Here is a 20,633-nt window from a genome sequence, read left to right as displayed (position 1 = left end):
GACACAACTACGTAAAACGCCTGTGCTTGAATCCACTCCTTCTGTAAGGATCAACAAGAAAATAAGAGCCATAACTGCTTTAAGAGGAGAAGGGACACTGGGAGCCCCGAAGACGGCGGCCAGGTCGCCGACACGACCGCCACTCACGCACGCCCTCGCCCACGTCCGAGCTGAGCAGAGCAAACTGCGCCTGCGCAGAGCTGGGCTCCGGCGCTCTCCCAGCAGTGCCCACGTGGCTGTCAACGTGCTGGGGAGGGGGCGTGCACAAGCCCCCTGTACCGGCAGTTGGTTGGCTGGCGCTCCTCTCAGCCTGGCCAATCACAGGAGTCTTGATGCCGCAGGCTTTCAGGCGGCCTGAGGGTGGCGCGCGCGCGTATCCTGTCCCTGCATGGCAGTGCCTTGCCTTATGGAGGCCAAGGGACTGCAGATATGGCTTTTGCGGGGTGGATAACTGCCCTTGCCTGGAGCCTCTGTTACTGCCAGCCCCACCCCCCCCACCCCCCCACCCCCGTTTTATGTGCTAATCCTCTTCGGTTAATAGCCTTCAACTGGGGCTTTCCAGGGGGGCCTGGGAGCGCCCTACTCCAATCTGACCTCATCTCGTATCACTTCTTTTTCTTTTTTATTATTTTTTTAAATGTTTATCTATTTTTGAGAGAGACAGAGACAGAGCTTGAGCGGGGGAGGGGCAGAGAGAAAGGGAGACACAGAATCCGAAGCAGGCTCCAGGCTCCGAGCTGTCGGCACAGAGCCCGACGCGGGACTCGAACCCAGGGACCCGCGGACCGTGAGATCATGACCTGAGCCGAAGTCGGAGGCCCAACCGACTGAGCCAGCCAGACGCCCCATTTGTCTTTTTTTAAGTAGACTTTAAAAAATTTTTTTAAATATGTACAACATAAAATTTACCATTTTTAAGTGTACACTTCTGTGTTATTAAGTACATTCACGTTGTTATGCAATCGTCACCACCATCCATCACCAGAACTTTTTTCAGTCTTCCAAAATGGAAACTGTAGCCATTTAACGCTAACTGCCCATTCTCTATTCCCTTCAGCTCCTGGCAAACACCATTCTACTTTCTGTCTCTCTAATTTCTAGGGACCCCCTATAAATGGAATAATATAGTATTTGTCCTTTTGTGACTGGTTCCTTTCATTTAGCACAATATCCTCAAGGTTCATCCATATTGTATCATGTATCAGAATTTACTTAATTTTTATTATTTTATATATATTTTAAATGTTCATTAGAGAGGGAATGAGAGAGCATGGGGGAGGGGCGGGGGGGGGGAACAGAGGATCTGAAGTGGGCTCTGTGCTGGGCCGCCTGGGTGGCTCAGTGGGTTGAGCGTCCGACTTCAGCCCAGGTCATGATCTCGCAGTCAGTGAGTTCAAGCCCTGCGTAGGGACTTGCGCTGACAGCTCAGAGCCTGGAGCCTGCTTCGGATTCTGTGTCTCCCTCTCTCTCTGCCCCTCCCCCACTCATGCTCTGTCTCTCTCACTCTCAAAAAATGAATAAATGTTTAAAAAAATTTTTTTTATTTTATTATTATTTTTTTTTAACGTTTATTTACTTTTGAGACAGAGAGAGACAGAGCATGAACGGGGGAGGAGCAGAGAGAGAGGGAGACACAGAATTGGAAGCAGGCTCCAGGCTCTGGGCCATCAGCCCAGAGCCCGACGCGGGGCTCGAACTCACTGACCGTGAGATCGTGACCTGAGCTGAAGTCGGACACTCAACCAACTGAGCCACCCAGGCGCCCCCAAATTTTTTTTTTTTTAATAAAGTGGGCTTTGTGCTGACAGCCGACAGCCCAATATGGGGCTTGAACTCACAAACTGTGAGATCATGACCTGATCCAAAGTTGAATGCTTAACCCACGAGCCACCCAGGTGCCCCCATGTTTTAAAACGTTTAAACTGAGCTATTACACAGAGTAAAATGTATAGATCTTAACGGAAAGCTCAATGAATTTTCACATATATACTCGTGTAGTCGTTACATAGCTCAAGCCATAAAAGATTTCTTTTTAAAATGTCTTTATTGGGGCACAAGCAAGCAAGCACACAAGCAAGATGGGGCTAAACTTTTGGGCTAGTTACACGGGGTCAACGTTCCAAGTTCAAAATAGATTAACATTAACAAGATGGCAGCCACAATTATGTCCTAAACAGTTCTGACGTTGTACTTCATCTTTTTCAAGCTGCCAGTGGTTGGAAAAGGCTTCAATGGAACAAGGGTCTTTGTCCGTGTCCCCAGTTAGAATGCCAGCTCTCCAAGGCCAGGAATTTTTTTGTGTTCACTGCTCTTCCTCAGTGCTTAGAACAGTGCCTGTTATAAAGGCAAGCCCTCAACAGATTCCTGTTGAGTCAATCTGAGCCTTCTCATGGTGGGGTGGGAAAAGCCTCAGCCTCCTGTGCACAACCTCCCCCATTCTGGCCCAAGGTCCAAGTCTCCAGCAGTGTTGAGGGAAGATCTTTGAGATCTCTTCAATTGCTTCCCACTGTCGGCTCTGGGTCATGAGGGGCTCCCCTGCCTCACGCCTTGGACAGGGTGAAGTGGTACATCCATAGCATGTTGAGGATGCCCAGGACCAGCATAGCCAAGGTCAACACCCCTCAAATTTTAGAATGGCATCACAATGATGCCAGCTACATAGCCCAAAGCCACACCACTCAGTGAGGCCACTTGTGAGTTTCAGGGGCAGCTGACCGTACTCAGGAACCAACTGTGGACAGGTGGGTTAGAGGATCGGAGGTTGAGGGAAGGGGAGGGGAATGCAGAAGACCGCGAAGGTCCCCTCGTGTCCCCAAACCCAGGCACCCAAAATTAGCAAAGGGCTTTGAGCAGAGAAGTAACTCAGTAAGGCAGACTGCCCTGGGGCTGGGGAAAGATGCCGAAAGGCAGGGGCAGGGTAATTAGTCAGGCATGTGGAAGGTGAGCTACAGGGGGCTGTCACAGAGGGACTGGTGGTCTAAAGATTGGGGTGAGCATTAGGCACATTTATCCATTAATCTATCCATTGTGGTAACTAACATCTGTTGAGCACCTACCATGTTCCAGGTCCTGTCCCTACAGCTGGGGACACTACACGTCACAAACAAATTCCCCCTGTCCTCATGGAGCTTATAGTAACCGAGCCCACAGATGTTCAATCCATGCAGGCAAGGAGGAGGGGAGAGGTGTGTCCAGGGTTCTTTACATGAAGCAGCAGAAGCCAAAGAGAGAAACTGCATGGTAACACGGGCACATCTGATCCCGGTTCGCGGAGAATCCCCACCAGGTCTGGAGAGAGCAGGGGTCAGAAGTGTGCCAAGGATTGTGTGAATGTGACCCTGGGGTCCCACCCAGCTGGATCCTATCTATCTTAGGGCGGGTAACCAGAGCCCTCAGCCACAGTCTGTGGGGTGAGGTGAGCAGGGGGCCCCCTGAACCCTGGACAGCCGTGGACAGGGCAGCTGGGGGCCTGGTGTGGAGCGGTCAAGCCCCTGGGTCAACCCTCCCCCGGGGCTGGGGCAGAGAGAGACAGCGGGCTGGACAATGAACCCCTTAGCTGGGCCAACCTCCATCTGAGAACCTTCCTGAAGAGGTCCCTTCCTCACCTGGTCACCCACAGCAGTGTCCACCCCACTCCCCTGTGCTGCCAGTTCCCCACCCTCGCAGGAGTGTCGAGTGGGGGTGAGAGTGAAATGGACATCGTCCCTCTGGGCCTGCTGACTCTGTTACAGAGTGCAGTTGATGTTGACTGTCTCCCGGGAAAGCAGGTTGTACCTGCTGAGAGCGCTGATGGCGAGGGAGAGGAGGAGGAACACACACCTGGGGAGGAGACAGGGGCAAGTTAGGTGCCCGCCCTCCTGGCCCCGCCCCTCCCTTCTGGCTCCGTCCCCGCACGACCGGAAGTCCCACTGGAGGCATTTGCTTGAGTCCAAATCACAGCCGGAGGCTGACGAGCACGCGCTGGCTGAGCACCCAGGAGCTCCTTTGGTGCGAGACCAAGTCAGAAGGCTGCACTGGAGAGGGCGCCATAGGAATGGGCTGGGGTGGTCATTGCCCTGTGGCCAAGTCTCCGCCCCAGGTACCGCCTATGCCCAGCAGCTTTATATATATATATATATAATAAAATTCATAAATATAAAATTCATAAATATAAAATTCATATATATATATATATATATATATATATATATATATATATATATAATCCCATGAGGTTATTATAACTGGCCCATTTCAGAGTGAGATGACCCAGGCACAGATGAGTTAAGCAGTAGCCCAGAGTCAGGGAGCTAATTAGCAAAACTTGTCTCCTTCACTGCTATGTATCAGCCCAGTATCCTCAGCGACTAAAACTGCGCCTAGCACACGGTAAGCGCTCAATAAAGGTTAGGCGAACAAACGAAGGAATCCACATCACTTCTACCATCAATATTTTATCTCCACATTTCAGGTGGGAAAACTGGGCCGCCACCTGGAGTCACAGGCCGCCTAAGTCCAGCCTCCCAGCCCGGATCGGTCCAATGATTCCTTTCCCTGCCTTAATGGGGGTGCGGCTTGCCCTGTTAGGGGTGGGGTCTGGCTCGGCGTGAGGAGGGACCAAGTTCTTTCTGCCTTCCTATTGGTGCTCCTCCATTTAGGGCGGGACCTCTCTAAACCTGTGTTCTCGATTTGCTGTCTCCCCGGTGGCCCCTGACCTGGAAGCTCTCTGGGTAAAATGGCGGCGCCCAGAGTCACGACCGAGCCGGCTTGGAGTCCGCGGCTTGCCGCGTGAGTATGTAGATCGCCCGTGGGGAGGCGAGAGCAAACTGCTGGGTCCTGGGGTGGCCGGTTCTGGGCCGGCAGGACGGGAGCACAGCCCAGAGCGACCCAGCTGCAGGGCCAGGGCACCGTGACCTTTGGAGGTGCGGGGCGGGGACGTGCTGGAAAAAGCCGATCTCTGTATACTACCCTCCCCACGTCCCTAATCTCCTATTTTGCAGATGAGACAGCTGAGGCTCAGAGAGGTTAAGGGCCTCTCCCGAAGTCACGCCGGAAGTTGGCAGCTAGGCTGGAATTCGGACCCGCGTCTGTTTATCCCAAGGATCCCAGAATCCTGGCAGCCAGCCTCAGAGCTGCTGTAGGTACACCCCGCCACGGCGTTCAGATTTACAGATCATAGATGTTTTGTAGCAGTTTAGCTCTTCTCCCCATTCAACTGATACTTGTTAGGCACCTGCTTTGTACCAGGCACTGTCCAGGTGCTGGAAACACAGCAATGAGGAAGACAGACAAAAATCCCCTATCTCCTGGGGTAGCCAGACATTAAACACGTCAGAAATGCAGGGAACAGGTGATTTCAGATGCTAATAATTGTTAACAGTGCATTCATCAGGGTGATGGGTGCTTGGATTGGGAGTGGGGCTGTGGTCCAGGAAGCCCTCTCATTTGAACATAGACAGGCACGACCAGAGACAGCTATGGACGAATCTAGGAGAAGAAATTTCCAAACAGGGGGAATAGCAAGTGCAAAGGCTCTGAGACTGGAATAAACTTAGCTTGTTTAACAAATAGCGTAGCTAGAGTTGTGAGAGCTAGAGTGATAAGAGTTGAGTTTGGAGAGGTAGACCCTGTCTACACCCCACCACGGGGTTCAGACTTACAGATCTGAATATCTGTGTAATATAACACTAGTGATTTTTAGGCAGAGAACACTGAATTTAGTTTACATTTAAAAAAAGCTCCCTCTGGCCATGGCGGGGAGAACTGACTGGAGGGGAAGTTGGGTAGGTCTTAAGGACAGAGATCATGGGATTGGGGTGGTGGCTTGCCGATGCAGAGAAATGGATGTATTTGGGACGGACTTGGACGTACTCATCAGGACTACTTGGTGGACTGAATGGGGCAATGAGGGACATAGCGGATGCAGAAATGACTTCTAGGTCTGTGGCCCGAATGACTAGGATTGGTGGTGTCATTCGCTAGGGGGGAGAGGAACACGTTTAAGCAGGGATATCACTTTGGAGCAGATTAAGTTGGAGATGGCTGGGTACATGCCAAAATGGCAGTTAGGTATGGGGGTTGGAGGTCAGGACTGGCAATAACTGTTTGGAATCCATCAGAACATAGATTGTCATTTTTCAGACTTTAACACACATAGGAGAAACCTGGACTCTTATTAAAATGTGGATTCTGGGGCGCCTGGGTGGCGCAGTCGGTTAAGCGTCCGACTTCAGCCAGGTCACGATCTCGCGGTCCGTGAGTTCGAGCCCCGCGTCGGGCTCTGGGCTGATGGCTCAGAGCCTGGAGCCTGTTTCCGATTCTGTGTCTCCCTCTCTCTCTGCCCCTCCCCCGTTCATGCTCTGTCTCTCTCTGTCCCAAAAATAAATAAACGTTGAAAAAAAATTTTTTTCAAAAAAAAAAAAAATGTGGATTCTGACTCAGGAGATCTGGGTTAGGGCTGAGATTTTGCTTTTCTAACGAGCTCCCAAATGATGATATTGATATAGCTGATCCCTGGAACACACTTTGAGTAGTGAAGATTCAGATTAAGGTCTCAATCTTAGCAGCATATTAGAGTCACTGGAGTGTTTTATTTATTTTATTTTTTATTTTAGAGAGAGCGTGAGCGGGTTGGGGATAGAGGGAGAGAGAGAGAGAGAGAGAGAGAGAGAGAGAACGAACCCCAGACAGGCTCCATGCTGAGTGCTCAGCGTGGAGCCCGGCTCGGCCGATCTATGACCCTGGGATCATGACCTGAGCTGAAGTCAAGAGCCGGGTGCTCAACCCACTGAGCCACCCAGGCGTCCCCATTGCTGTACTTTAAAATGCTGATGCCTACCTTTAGATTCTTTGATTTATTATATCTGGTGTATGGCCTGGGCATGGGAATTTTTAAAAGCCCCCAAGATGATTCTAATATGAACAAAGTTTGAGAACCATTAAAGCTGCCTACAAGAATACAGAGAAGAGGGGAACAAGTTGAAAGACACTTCAGGGTAGCAGACAGACAGATTCAGGATGTGGGCCTCTTTGCAATCTTAGTACTCAAAGTGTGGTCCCCACACCAGCAACATCAGCATCATTTGGAAGCTTGTTGGATGTACAGGATCTTTAGCTCTATGCCAGACTTGCTGAATCCAAATCTGCATTTTAACAAGATCCTAAGTGATTCATCTACACATTCAAGTTTACAGACATTGTAGCTTTAAAGAAAGAAGTGGGTCATGTCAAAAAGGTGGGAGGAGGCCCTCACCCATGATGTATGTTTCTGAGAAATTGAGCAAAATGAAGCCTTAAAAATAATCATTGGCTTTCATAAGTGCAAAATGCAAAAGGGGCCTTTACAAATGGTATTAGTGGGGTGGTTGGGGCAGCAGCCAAGTTGGAGAGAGTGAGGAAGCATAATGTGTATACACCTCTTGGGAGAAACTTTACTGTAAAGGGAGCAGAGATATGGAGCAGAGGCTGGAGGGAGTCTTCAGGTCAAAATGGGAGATGTTAGAGAAAGTTTAAATGGTGATAAGAATGATCCAGACATTTCCCATCTCATTTTATGAGGTCAGCATCATCCTGATACCAAATCAAACAGACACTAAAAACTACAGACCAATATCTCTTACAAATATGGATGTAAAAATCCTCAACAAAATAACAAGCAAACCAAATTTTAGCAACATATAAAAAGTATTATATACCATGATCAAGTGGAATTTATCCCATAAAAGCAAGATTAGTTTAAAATCGGAAAATCAGTTAATGAAATATACCATATTAATAAAATAAAAGATAAAAACTACATGATTATTTCAGTAGACGCAACAAAAAATACTTCACAAAATCCAGTATCCTTTCTGATAGAAGCATTCAACATCTGGGTATAGAAGGGAATTTCTTCAACCTTATAAAGGCCATGTATGAAAAACAGACAGCTCACATCGTACTTAATGATAAAAGACTGGACACTTTTCCCCTGAGATCAAGAATAAGAAAAGGATGTCCACTCTTGTCACTTCCATTCAACATTGTACTGGAGGTTCCAGCAAGGGCACTTGAGAAAGGAAAAGAAGTAAAAGATACCCAGTTTGGAAAGGAAGAGATAAAACTATACTTGCTGATGATGTGATCTTGTATATAGAAAAGAATCCAATAAAAAGCTATTGGGACTAATAAGTGAGTTCAACAAGGTTGTAGGATAGATCAACATATAAAAATAGTATGCCAATATAGAAATACATATAGTGCCATACTGGCACTGAACAGTGTGGAAATGAAATTAAGAAAATAATCCCATATACATAATAGCTTCATAAAGAATGAAATATGAATAAATTTAACAAAATAAAAGACACACACAGTGAAAACTATAAAACACTGTTGAAAGAAATTAAAGATGATCTAAATAAGTGGAGAGGTATCCCATGTTCATGGATCAGAAGACTTAATATTATTAAGATACCAATATTCCCTAAACTGATCTGTAGACTCAATACAATCCCTATCAGAATCCCTCTGACTTTTTGCAGTCATTGACAGCTGATTCTAAAATGTATATGTAATTGCAAGGGACCCAGAATAGCCAAAACAACTTTGTAAAAAAAAAAAAAAAAAAAAAAGTACAAAGTTGAAGGACTTCCTGATTTTAAAACTTACAAACTATAATAATGAAAACAGTGTAGTGCTGGCTTAAGACTCAATATAGATCAATAGAATTGGGAGCCCAGCATTAAACCCTTACATTTATGGTCAATTGATTTTCAGCAAGAATGCCAAAACAAAAAGTACACTTACCACGATTAGCACTGAGTAATGTATAGAATTGTAGAATCACTATATTGTACAGCTGAAATGAATATAACACTGTATGTTAACTATACTGGAATTAAAATTTTAGAACTTAATTTAAAAAAGAAAAAGAATGCCAAGACCCAGAAATACAGAAAGAAGAGTCTCTTCAACAAATAGTACTAGGGCAACTGGATATCCACATGAAATGAACCCCTTTTTCACACCATACAGAAAAATTAATTCAAGGTGGATCCCAGGACTAAATGTAAGAGCTAAAACTATTAAACTCTTAGAGAAAACATGGGAGTAAATCTTCATGACCTTGGGCTAGGCAGTGGGGTTTTTTTGTTTGTTTTTTGTTTTAATTTAGTGGGTTTTTTTTTAATGTTTATTCATTTTTGAGAGACAGAGAATGAGCAGGGAAAGGGCACAGAGAGGGAGACACAGAATCTGAAGCAGGCTCCAGGCTCTGAGTTGTCAGCACAGAGCCCACCGTGGGACTTAAACTCAAGAACTGCGAGATTATGACCTGAGCTGAAGTTGGACGCTCAACCGACTGAACCCCCCAGGCACCCCTTAATTTAGTGGTTTTTTTAGATATAACATCAAGATCACAGCTATAAAAGAAAAACATAAATTGGACATCATTGGAATAAAAACTTGTCCTGCAAACAGTAACATCAAGAAAGTGAAAAGTAGTCTAATGAATGGGAGAAAGTATTTGTAAAACACAAGGGTCTAGTATTCAGAATATATAAGGAACTCTTACAACTCAATAATAAAAAGATAAGTAACCCAATTTTTTAAATGTACAAAGGATCTAAATAGACATTTCTCCAAAGAAGATACGCATCGGCCAATAAGGGCATGAGAGAATGTTCAACATCGCTTTTTAAGGAAGTGCAAATCCAACCATGAGATATCACTTCACATTCACTAGTGTGTCTGTAATCAAAAAGACAACAAGAATTGGCAGGGCTGTGGAGAAATTGGAACTCTTACATGTTGCTCATAAGAGTGTAAAATGGCACAGCCACTTTAGAAAATCGTTTGGCGGGTGTGCCTGGCTGTGTCGGTTGGTAGAGCATGCACCTCCTGATGTGGGGTTGTGAGTTCAAGTCCCACATTGGGTGTGGAACCAGCTTAAAAAATTAACATGAAAAAATAAAACAGTTTGGTAGTTCCTGAAAATGTGAGAATTAACCATATGTCTCAGCAATTTGACGTCTGCGTATCTACCCAAGAGACGTGTACACACTTTTTCCACACAAAACTTCCACCCAAGTGTTCATAGCAGCATTAGTCCTCATAGTCAAAAAGTCGAAACAACCCCAACTATCCATCAATTGAGGAATAGATAAATAAAACGTGGCTATATCTGTATAGTTGAATTTTTTGGCAAAACAAATGAAGTCTGTTACATGCTACGACATGGTTAGCCTTAAACACATGCTAAGGGAAAGAAGTCAGCCACAAAAGAGCACGCGTCGTGTTGTACAAACTACCCGGAATAGGCAAATGATAGAAACAGTAAGGTTAGTGCTTGCCTGGGGTTGAGTAATGAGGGGAAATAAGAGAGACTGCCGATTGGGTATAGGTTTTCTTTTTGGGGTGACAAGAATGGTGTAAAATTAGATTGCAGTGGTGGTTGTACAACTCCGAATGTACTAAAAAAAAAAACCCATTGAATTTTACGCTTGAAAAGGCTGAACTACATGATACGTGAATAAAGCTGTTAAAAAGAAAGAATGATCCAGTAGGGAGGCAGGCCATGGCAGGAACAGATTCCTCAAGGCAGTGAAAGGTTTAGCCCAAGAAAATCGGGACGCTTGATCCTAACAGCCATTGGAAGTCCCTGCGGTGAATGAAGAAACCAGTGGGGCTGGTGAGTTGTCCATGCAGTCTGGAACACGGCCACAGCCCAGAAGGGGTCTCCTCTCCATTAGTTGGCTGATGCTGGCTTTTCTCTGTCTCGGCCAGGTGGTTGTCTGACAAGTGGAGGCAATGAGCTGGGCCCAAGCCATCCTGCTGGCCCGGGGCCTCTCTCGGGGCTGTGGAGTCATCTGCGGGGCCACCGTCACGGGAGCCCCCTTCTCTCAGGTAACCACCAGCTGAACAGTCGTCCGCTCACCCCGGCCGGCCTCTCTGCTCTGAGGGCCAGTTGACCCCGCCTTAATTCACTTTAAGAAGGGCTGGTGCCCATGCGGGTAAGGGAGTTGAATTTGGAAATAAGGATTTGTGAGCTAAGTAGATGCGGGTGGTGACTGTGGGTAACCCCTGTATCCACTTGTTGAGATTTGGGCAGAAACTTGAACTTCCATCCCTTCCCGGGGTGACCAGATGGCCCAAGCCAGTCAACGGGCATAGATGGCTACCACAGCGATGGTGGCCGCCGACCTTGTTCTGTTGTGCTTCACAAACAATGCGGTTTTGGGTTTTGTTTGTTTGTTTTTACAAATCGAGGGTTTGTGGCGACCCCGTGTCGAGCAAGCCTGTTGGTGCCGTTGTCTGACAGCATTTGCTCACTTTGTTCTCGGTGTCCCGTTTTGGTAATTCTAGCAGTACTCCAGACTTACTCATCATTATCCTATTTGATCTGGGATCAGTGATAGCGACTTGCCGGAAGCTCAGGCGCTGGTTAGCATTTTTTAGCAATAAAGTATTTTTTATTTAAGGTACATGCATTTTTTTGAGACTTAGTGGTATTGCACACTTTATAGGCGACGGTGTAGTGTAAACATAACTTTCGTGCGCACGGGGAAGCCAAAAAGTTGATTTGACTCCTATTATTGTGACACTTGCTTGATTGCCGTAGTCTGGAACTAAACCCTCGATATCTCCGAGCTATGCCTGTACCTCCCTTCCCGAGCACTCCCTCTGGGCCAGGCCGCGTGCTATGCTTTTTGTTACGCTTTTACCTCATTGGTACTGTCTCCCCTTCTTTCGGCCATTCTAGAGGTTCCTTTCAATGTTTATTTATTTTTGAGAGAGAGAGATAGAGCATGAGCCAGGGAGGGTCAGAGAGAGAGGGAGACACAGAAACAGAAGCAGGCTCCAGGCTCTGAGCTGTCAGCCCCGAGCCCGACGCGGGGCTCGAACCCAAGCTGAAGTCAGATGCCTAACCGACTGAGCCACCCAGGCGCCCCGCTTCCTTTCTTATTTAAAAAAAAAAAATTTTTTTTAATGTGTTTATTTATTTTTGAGACAGAGAGAGACAGAGCATGAGCGGGGGAGGGGCAGAGAGCGAGGGAGAGAGAGTATTCCAAGCAGGCTCCATGCCATCAGCGAGGAGCCCGCCTCTGGGCTCGATCTCCCAAATCGTGAGATCATGACCCGAGCCGAAATCAAGAGTCAGACCCTTAACCGACTGAGCCCCTCAGGCGCCCCTCGCCATATATTTTTAAAGATGCCGTATGTAATAACCATTGTAATTTAAACATTCAATTCCATGTCAAGTCAGAAATTTGGTGGTGTTGCCATCCACACGTGGGTTAGCGAACATTTTTGTACTGAGTCAATAAGTATTTTTGGCCTTGCAAGCCACCTGGCTCTGCCCCTGTAGCACAAACACAGCCCCAGACTAGACGTAATAAATGCGCGTGGCTGTATTCTAATCCACCTTTAGTGACGAAAGCAGGCCGTTGGCCATATTGGCCCCACAGGCTGTAGTTTGCTGTCTTACGTTGCGGAGGGATCTCGCCTGTCCCCAGCAGCCTCCATTCTTCACTCTGGGGAACAAGATCTTCTTGACCCAAGAGAAACACCATCATAACAGAAGGGGAAGCCGAGGCCTGAGCAGTAAAGCGGGATGTGGTCATAACCTAGCAGAGGACAGGCAAGCCAAGATTCCTGCCGACTCCAAAATGCGCCTTTTCTCTTTTAAGTTTTCGAAAGCTATCTTTTGAATAGACAATACGGCTAGTTACAGCGGGCAATTTGGTTCAACATTCAAAAGGTTCCGGGGCGCCTGGGTGGCGCAGTCAGTTGAGCGTCCGACTTCAGCTCAGGTCATGATCTCGGAGCCTGTGAGTTCGAGGCCCGCATCGGGCTCTGTGCTGCTGGCTCAGAGCCTGGAGCCTGCTTCGGATTCTGTGTCTCCCTCTCTCTCTGCCCCTCTCCCGCTCATGCTCTGTCTCTCTCTCTGTCATAAATAAATAAACATTTTTTTTAAAAAGGTTTTTTTTTAATTAAAAAAAAAAAAGTTCTAAGGCTACACCATGACCCCACTTAGCTCCCCTCTCTCTCGAGGCAAGAGAGGTTCCCCACTTCACGCATCCCCTTCCAGATGTATTTCACAGGAGCAAAAAAATTATATACGTACAGTTGATTCTCATTATCCGCCGGGGTTATGTTTGATAAAGTGGCCACATACACTGAACTAGTAAATACTGAACTGTCGCCTCCAGGGAAATGTGGGGTCGGTTCCCGTGAGCCTCTGCTCACAGTTTCATCAGCGAGTCAGTATCTTGTTGGATGTGCGTTTCTGTTTAAAGACATCTTACTTCATATATATTGTTGGCTCATTAACGTTGAACTCACCGCCAACAGCACTATAACTCAAGCCCGAATGTAGCTTATCTACCACACGGTATTTTCTCTGTAAGGAACAGCAGAGCCTTCTGGCCCGTAGGAACGCTGGACGGCCCGTCAGTACTATGCGTGGGGGCCATTTTCAACCGCAACAGCACCTACCAGAAGATGTGGAAAATGTGCACTAAGTAAATCTCTTAACAGGACGCTTGTTGAGAATACAAGCGCTGAATCCAGAAGGCTGAGCGTCACCTCATTCCATCTCAGCTGGGAATGAACGGGCTTGGGTGACTCCGATTTCTCACTGCACAGCCTGTGTCTGTGAATGACCAGGAAAGTGCTGAGACTATCGGCGTTGGGATTGCAAATCAATGTAGCAAGTAGGCAAATTTCCAAATACGGAATCCACAACTAATGAAGATCCCTTGTATGTCAGTGGGTGAGGCTTCTTTATACCTATGGGACCCTACTGAACGCACCACTTCACACATTGCTTGCTTTGCTTTCATAATATATACCCTGGGGCTCGTTCTGGGTCACACAAGACCCTCCTCAGTGTGTCTGATAGACGCAGGTGCCCCTCGTCCAGGTTCATGGCCATTTGCTTAACCATTTCCTTGCTGGTGCGCGGCGGGGCCGCTTTCCCCTGCTACGGTGGACAGACAAAAGTCATTGGGCACAGGTTGGTGGGTAGCTGTAGGATTTAAAAACCAGACGCAGGATCGCTGCTGTATCCGAGGGTGTGTGTTTGTTATCCTGGCGAATATTGCCGAGCTGCCTCCGTGGGGGTTTTACCATTGTTTTCTCACACTTCGTAATGGTGCCTGATCTTGGGCTTGTTACCACAGCACCACACAGGCCTCAGAGGCCCTGAGGGATGCCCGCTGGCACCTTTCCCAGGAAAGCGCCGGCCCGGCAGTCCCCCAGGGGCCCTGGGAGGGGCCAGATTCCAGCAGCGGTTTCTCTGTCCCCAGGTGTCCCTCCAGGCCCCGCGGGGTCTCCACTGCAGCGCAGCCACCCACAGCTCTGACTCCTGGCTGGTCCCTCCCCCACCTAAGCCCCCAAGGGGACCCACCAGGGCCCTGGCACCCCACGAGGAGCTGTTTAGGCGGGCACCAGATGGGGCGCAGGACAAGGCGAACTTTGTGCGGGCCGTGCAGACCTTCGGGCAGCATAACGTGCACAAGCGGGGCCACGTCGACTTCATCTACCTGGCCCTGCGCAAGATGCGGGAGTACGGCGTCGAGCGGGACCTGGCCGTCTACAACCTGCTGCTCGACGTCTTTCCCAAGGAGGTCTTCCGGCCTCGAAGCATCTTCCAGAGAATCTTCATCCACTACCCACGGCAGCAGGAGTGCGGGATTGCTGTCCTGGAACAGATGGAGAACCATGGTGAGGCCGGCAGGCCCAGGGGCAGGCAGCGGGCTCTCCCCCCGGGACGTGGGCCCCTCCGTCGCTCCATGGCTCCAACTTGCCTTTCCTCGGTCTGTTTTGCTGGCTCGCGCCCCCTCCCCCCTCCCTCAATCTCTCCTCTGTCTCTGGTCTCTTTCCTCTTTCATCTCTCCCTCTGACCTTGCCTTTGAATTCTGATTCTTTTCTCCCTCACCGTCATCAGTTCCCTGACTAAATTCTCCCTGCCGCTGGTTCTTTCCATCTGGCCCTCCTCGTGATTCCCTCTTGGTCCCGGCTCTTCTGGCCCTCTCCGTCTCCCATGTCTCTGTCTCCCCTTCTCCCTCCTGCCCCCTCCCTGAGGCTCTGCCTGCTTCTGCCCAACACAGGGGTGATGCCCAACAAGGAGACCGAGTTCCTACTGATTCAGATATTTGGACGTAAAAGTTACCCCATGCTCAAGTTGGTGCGCATGAAGCTGTGGTTCTCCCGCTTCAAGAATATCAACCCGTTCCCACTGCCCCGGGACCTGCCCCAGGACCCCGTGGACCTGGCCAGGTTGGGCCTGCGGCACATGGAGCCCAACCTCAGCGCCAGGGTCACCATTTACCAGGTATCCACCCCTGTTCGCACCCTCGGCCACAGCCGCGGGCTGAGCCCTCGCTAGATTCCCGTGGCCCTCACTCCTCCCGGCGGCCTGACCTCTGACCTCTTCTCCCGCCCCTCTCCCCCTACTGTCTGTACTCTGGGCATCTGGCTTCCTTTCTGCCAGTTTTCTTCTCAGGCTTTTGGGCTCACCCTTCTTTCTGCCAGGGACACTTGTCCCCCAGGACTTCATGTTCTTCAGGTCTCGGCTCTGCTGTCCCTTCCTCGGGATCCCCTTCCTGACCACCCTAGCAGAGGCACACTGGGTGCTTGGCTTGGTTGCTCATTCACCACGACTCAGTTTCCCCTGTGTCTCTCAAGGCTCAGCACAGGGTCCGGCACAAAGCTGAGCTCAGCAGGTGTTTGCCGAATGACCGAATGAAATAGTCCACACACAGACACACACACACACACACCAGTATTCTAGGGGCCCCACTCATGCCAGACCACATGGGGGGATCCTGTGGTCCTGAAGGCTGACCCCAGGTAGCAGATAGTTTCTCTCAGAGCTGCTGGTTCTGCGATGGAGAAGCACTGGGGGCTCTGGGAGCCCAGAAAGGGCAAGGAGCACGGAGGGCTTCCTGGAGGACGTGAGGGTGAGCTGCACTCAGGCAGGACAGAAGAGACAAGGAGAGCATTCTGGGCAGAGGGAGCAGCCTGGGCTGGGGTTCAGAGGGTGCAGGAGGTCGGGGCTGGGGAGAAGAGACCAGGAGGGCACCAGGTTAAAGAGCGTGGTTTGGACCTGTTGGTGAAGAGGGAGCCACACAGAAGTTCTAAGAAGAAGGAAGGATGGGGTGGGAGCTCTGTTCTGGAAGGAGTTTCTGTTTCGAAAGCATCCTCTGGTGCTTGGCCACATGGGTGTTGAATGGGGGCTGGGTGGGGCTGGGTGGGCAGAGGACCGAGTTAATAGGAGAGTGGGTGATGGGGTGTCCGGGTGAGAAAGGACAGAGACTTGGCCGGGAGCATATTCCAGAGGAAAGGTATTCTTTAACTCACGTCTTCCTTTTGAAAAGTAAAGCTTTAGAACCCAAGTGGTACTCGAGAACACAGGATGAAGAGTTCTCCCACAGCCTGGTCCCCAGTCCCCACTCTCCTTCCCTGGAGGTGACCACATCTGTGCCTCCTTCCAAAGAGATTCTGTGCCTCCTTCCAAAGAGATTCTGTGCATTTGCAAGCCGATCTAGCCTTTGTATTTATTCTTTTCTCCCCCTAATTATGAAAAGCACGTACAGAAAGGTTGAAAACATGGTAAAATGATCACCAACACTGCCTAGATCTCAAATGGGAACGATCCAAGCTCCATCAAGAGGAAATTGTCGGGGCGCCTGGGTGGCGCAGTCGGTTAAGCGTCCGACTTCAGCCAGGTCACGATCTCGCGGTCCGTGAGTTCGAGCCCCGCGTCAGGCTCTGGGCTGATGGCTCAGAGCCTGGAGCCTGTTTCCGATTCTGTGTCTCCCTCTCTCTCTGCCCCTCCCCCGTTCATGCTCTGTCTCTCTCTGTCCCAAAAATAAATAAACGTTGAAAAAAAAATTAAAAAAAAAAAAAAAGAGGGAATTGTCTACATAGATCATAACACCTCAGTCAGGTTGGTAAAAAAAAAAAAAAAAAACACAAGTGAAAGGTTGAAGTATGTTCAGTGGTCCAGTTAACTCCCTTCAGCATGAGAAGAGAGAGGAAATAAAAGTTCATTCATCGATTTGCCTATTTTCACAAAAATAAATAATGCCAAGATAAGTCTGAAATGGGTAGAAATCATGATCTCTGGGCAGGTAGAGGAGATGGGGTAGAGAGAACAGGAGTGGAAGAGAGACATCTGTTTAAAATGAATCAACATTTCAACTATGTAAATGTTTTAGTGTATTTTTTTTTTTAACGTTTATTTATTTTTGAGAGAGAGACACAAAGCACGAGCGGGGGAAGGGCAGAGAGAGAGGGAGACACAGAATCCGAAGCAGGCTCCGGGCTCCGAGCCGTCAGCCCAGAGCCCGATGCGGGGCCCGAACCCACGAACCGTGAGATCATGACCTGAAGGGAAGTCAGACGCTTAACTGACTGAGCCACCCAGGCACCCCGATGTTTTAGCGTATTTAAAACAAAATCAAAGACATGGGGAGGAGGGGGAACCACCATACTGGCAACAAACAGAAACAAAAGGGAGCGGACGAAACATCTCCTTGATGGCAAAACCACTGAGACAAAAAGTTCTTCTGAGTCAGTCATCCAACTGCCCATCCTCTGTGGCATCTATTCTAAGAACACACAACTCTGTAGAGAAATCCCAAGCTTAAGTCCCACAGCGTTATGGTTAGCAGTAATATCCAAACTGTGTATTTTGATGGATAAGTAAAGGTGCTACTGTTGACAGGAACCAAGGTTTTTAGTGTGCGAGAAAAAGAAAAATACACAATCAAAATGCTAAAGAAAGAAGAAACACGTGTGAAATTTAAAATGAAAAATCCATATTAGAAAATCAGACTAACTATATTTTTCAGTAAAAAGGCCCAGGAGCAAAACATACACTGTATCTCCCTCCCTCCCCTTCACCCCGCTCCTCCCCCAAAAACTTCTACTTTAAAAATGTTTCTCTGGAGCACTGGAGTGGCTCAGTCAGTCAAGCCTCCGACTCTTGGTTTCGGCTTCGATCGTGATCTCACAGTCTTGAGTTCAAGCCCCACGTAGGGATCTGTGCTGGCCGTGCTTGGAATTCTCTCCCTCTCTTTCTGCCCCTCCCAACTCATGCTGTCTCAGTCTCTCCCAAAATAAATAAACAAACCTAAAAAAAAAAAACAAAAACGTTTCTCCAGTGAAACAGCATTCTACCCGTGTTCTGCACCTTGCCTTTTGCTGTTTTTATTTAAGAATATGGCTGGGAGTTTGTTTTATGTCCATACCTATTGATTCACCTCTGTTCTTTTTAATTTGAAAGGATGGATGATATGTGTTGCAATAGTTGTAAGCTCTCAGACATTTCAATCAAAGAATAGATGCATTTTTTTTTTTAAGTTTACTTTTTGAGAGAGAGAATGTGCGCACGCGCCCGGGGGGCACGTGAGTGGGGGAGGGGCAGAGAGAGAAGGGAAGAGCCCAAAGCCGGGCTCGAACTCAAGAACCATGAAATCATGACCTGAGCTGAAATCAAGTCAGGTGGTCGGTGGGACTGAGTTACCCAGGCACCCCAAGATGTGTTGTTTGTTTTGTTTTTTTTTAATTAAATTTCATCTGGTTTTTTGAATCACGGCAGTATGTGAAATCAAAAAGATATAAAAGGGATTTCCTTTCCTCCCAGTTTTCTGCAGAGGCAAACCCTGATTTGCTTCCTGTGTCTCCTCAGGAGCACACTGTGCCTGTGAAATTATTTTTCTTTTTAAACCGTCACAAGCACAGAGCCCTTAGTACGTGCCAGGCCCTGTTCTCAGCATTTTGGGACCTTCCGAATTAAGTGCTGTCATCCCCATTTTGCATCTGGAGAAACGGAAGCATCCAGGTACGTTGGCCGAGCCACAGTCACACAGCCTGTGGCAGAGTGGATTTTAGCGCAGGTAGGCGGGCGCCAGGGTCCCCTCTGTGTGCCCATCTTCAATGTCAGCGGCTCTTGCCAAAGTGGATAGAAATGAAGAAGGGATGGGCTTGAGTCGATGGGTAGGAGGCTGAGAGGAGCCCTGAATTTGCCGGGACCTCCCGCTCCCCATTTCTCTCCCCAGCTCCCCTGTAGGGGCTGGGGCCCACAAGCTTCCTTCCACCCCTGCTCCTCCTTGCAGATGCCTTCTGCCAAAGACTCCACAGGTGCGGCAGATGCCACTGAGTCCCACATTGTAGGTAAGGCTCTGGCCGGGGGTGGCTGGGTTCTCCCCAGGCCTGCTGGGTGGGCTCCATGGGCCTTCGGGTAGAGCCCCTCAGCCAGGGCTCCCTGGGCACGTGCGTCTCCATACCAGGCATCCAGACTCCTGATCAGCAGGCTGCCCTGGCCCACCACAACCCAGCCCGGCCTATCTTCGTTGAGGGCCCCTTCTCCCTGTGGCTCCGAGACAAATGTGTCTATTATCACATCCTCAGAGCTGACTTGCTGCCCCCGGAGGAGAGGGTGAGAGCCCAAAGCTTGAGTGGGGGGCATGAGTGTGTGTGAGGTGGGGGTGGGCTGGCACCACCCTGAGGGCTCATGTGAGATCTCAGAGGTGCAGGGGGGAAGGGGAAGGGAGGGATAGCCCCTGGTGTGGGGGGATAGGCTTCAGCCGGCTGCGAGATCCTGGGCCTCTGACTGCCTGCACCCCCTTCCCCGGGTAGGAAGCGGAGGAAATTCCAGAGGAATGGAATCTCTACTACCCGATGCAGCTGGACCTGGACTATGGGAGGAGTGGCTGGGATGACTACGAGTTTGACATCCATAAAGGTACAACTGGGATGGGCACCAAACACCAGCTGAGGTGAGGCCTCTGGGGTGGAAGGCTGGCACCCAGGCTGAGACCTAGCCCAGTCGCCACATGCAGACCCAGCAGATGCCCAAGTACGTACACACATACACACACACACACACACACACACACACACACACACCTCACTCCCCAGGGGCTCCAGGCCTGTCAGCCCTGGGTCATGGAACACTTCTGTGCTGGCTACCGAGTGTGACCAGGACAGGCTCAGTCCTTGCCCTTAGGCGGCTCTGGCCAGTGGGGGAACAGGCAAGTCAAGTTATATTCTTGGCGCCTAAGGGGAGGAGCACCAGGCTTCAGGTGGGGTGTGGGGAGGACTTCCTGGTGGAATGTCAAAGAACCAGGAGGCATCACTTAGGTGAAGCATGGGATTGGCAGTCTAGACAGAGGGGATATCTTGTGCAAAGGCTTGGATGCGCAAGAAACATCCGCCTGTGGCCCGGAAGGGGTGCAGGCACGGGGGTGCTGCTCCAATCCCCACGGCACAAACTCTGAGTGCCTGTTTCTCCCAACAGTGGAGGAAGGCCCTGTCTTCGCCATATGCGTGGCGGGTGCCCACGACCAGGCCACGCTGGCCAGGTGGATCCAGGGCTTGCAGGAGACCAACCCAGGCCTGGCCCAGATCCCCGTGGTCTTCCGCCTGGCGGGGTCCACCGGGGAGCTCCTGGCGACCTCCTCAGGACTGGAGGAGCCGCCCCCGCCCCCACCAGAGGGCCAGGAAGAAGCGGAAAACAATCAGCAGCGACAGCAGCAGGGACAGAGCTGAGGCCGATTGGTCGCCAGCACAAACTGTGGACTGGTGTAATAGCGTGAGGTGCCCTTTGAATGTACAGCAAATAAAAGTTTTCCGGCTCGGGGCGGCCTTCTCTCTTCTCTGAC

At 49.4% G+C, this 20,633-nt stretch overlaps 1 protein-coding gene across 4 annotated transcripts; it reads left to right on the top strand.

Moving 5' to 3' along the window:
* Positions 1-4,639: 4,639 nt before the first annotated feature.
* ECSIT (ECSIT signaling integrator) lies at positions 4,640-20,611 on the top strand. Of its 4 annotated transcripts, none has more exons than XM_045492025.1 (9): positions 4,640-4,767; positions 4,980-5,116; positions 10,744-10,863; positions 14,268-14,685; positions 15,072-15,295; positions 19,086-19,143; positions 19,260-19,408; positions 19,609-19,714; positions 20,270-20,611. In XM_045492025.1, exons 3-9 carry the CDS (start codon positions 10,768-10,770, stop codon positions 20,518-20,520), a joined length of 1,302 nt encoding a protein of 433 aa, XP_045347981.1. In that variant the 5' UTR covers positions 4,640-4,767; positions 4,980-5,116; positions 10,744-10,767; the 3' UTR covers positions 20,521-20,611. The 4 variants fall into 4 exon arrangements, with proteins under 4 accessions (XP_045347981.1, XP_045347984.1, XP_045347982.1 ...); XM_045492028.1 differs by having other exon boundaries at positions 4,980-5,120; XM_045492026.1 differs by having other exon boundaries at positions 4,680-4,771.
* Positions 20,612-20,633: the final 22 nt, after the last annotated feature.

Source organism: Leopardus geoffroyi, chromosome A2, assembly GCF_018350155.1.
Source record: "Leopardus geoffroyi isolate Oge1 chromosome A2, O.geoffroyi_Oge1_pat1.0, whole genome shotgun sequence".
Classification (NCBI taxonomy): Eukaryota; Metazoa; Chordata; class Mammalia; order Carnivora; family Felidae; genus Leopardus; species Leopardus geoffroyi.
This window is presented reverse-complemented; position numbering and strand designations above follow the sequence as displayed.

Coding starts and splice junctions, on each gene's coding strand:
- ECSIT (XM_045492025.1), top strand. CDS start 10,768: ATGAGCTGGGCCCAAGCCATCCTGCTGGCCCGGGGCCTCTCTCGGGGC. Junction 10,864..14,267: donor CGGGAGCCCCCTTCTCTCAG/GTAACCACCAGC, acceptor CTCTGTCCCCAG/GTGTCCCTCCAGGCCCCGCG. Junction 14,686..15,071: donor GGAACAGATGGAGAACCATG/GTGAGGCCGGCA, acceptor TGCCCAACACAG/GGGTGATGCCCAACAAGGAG.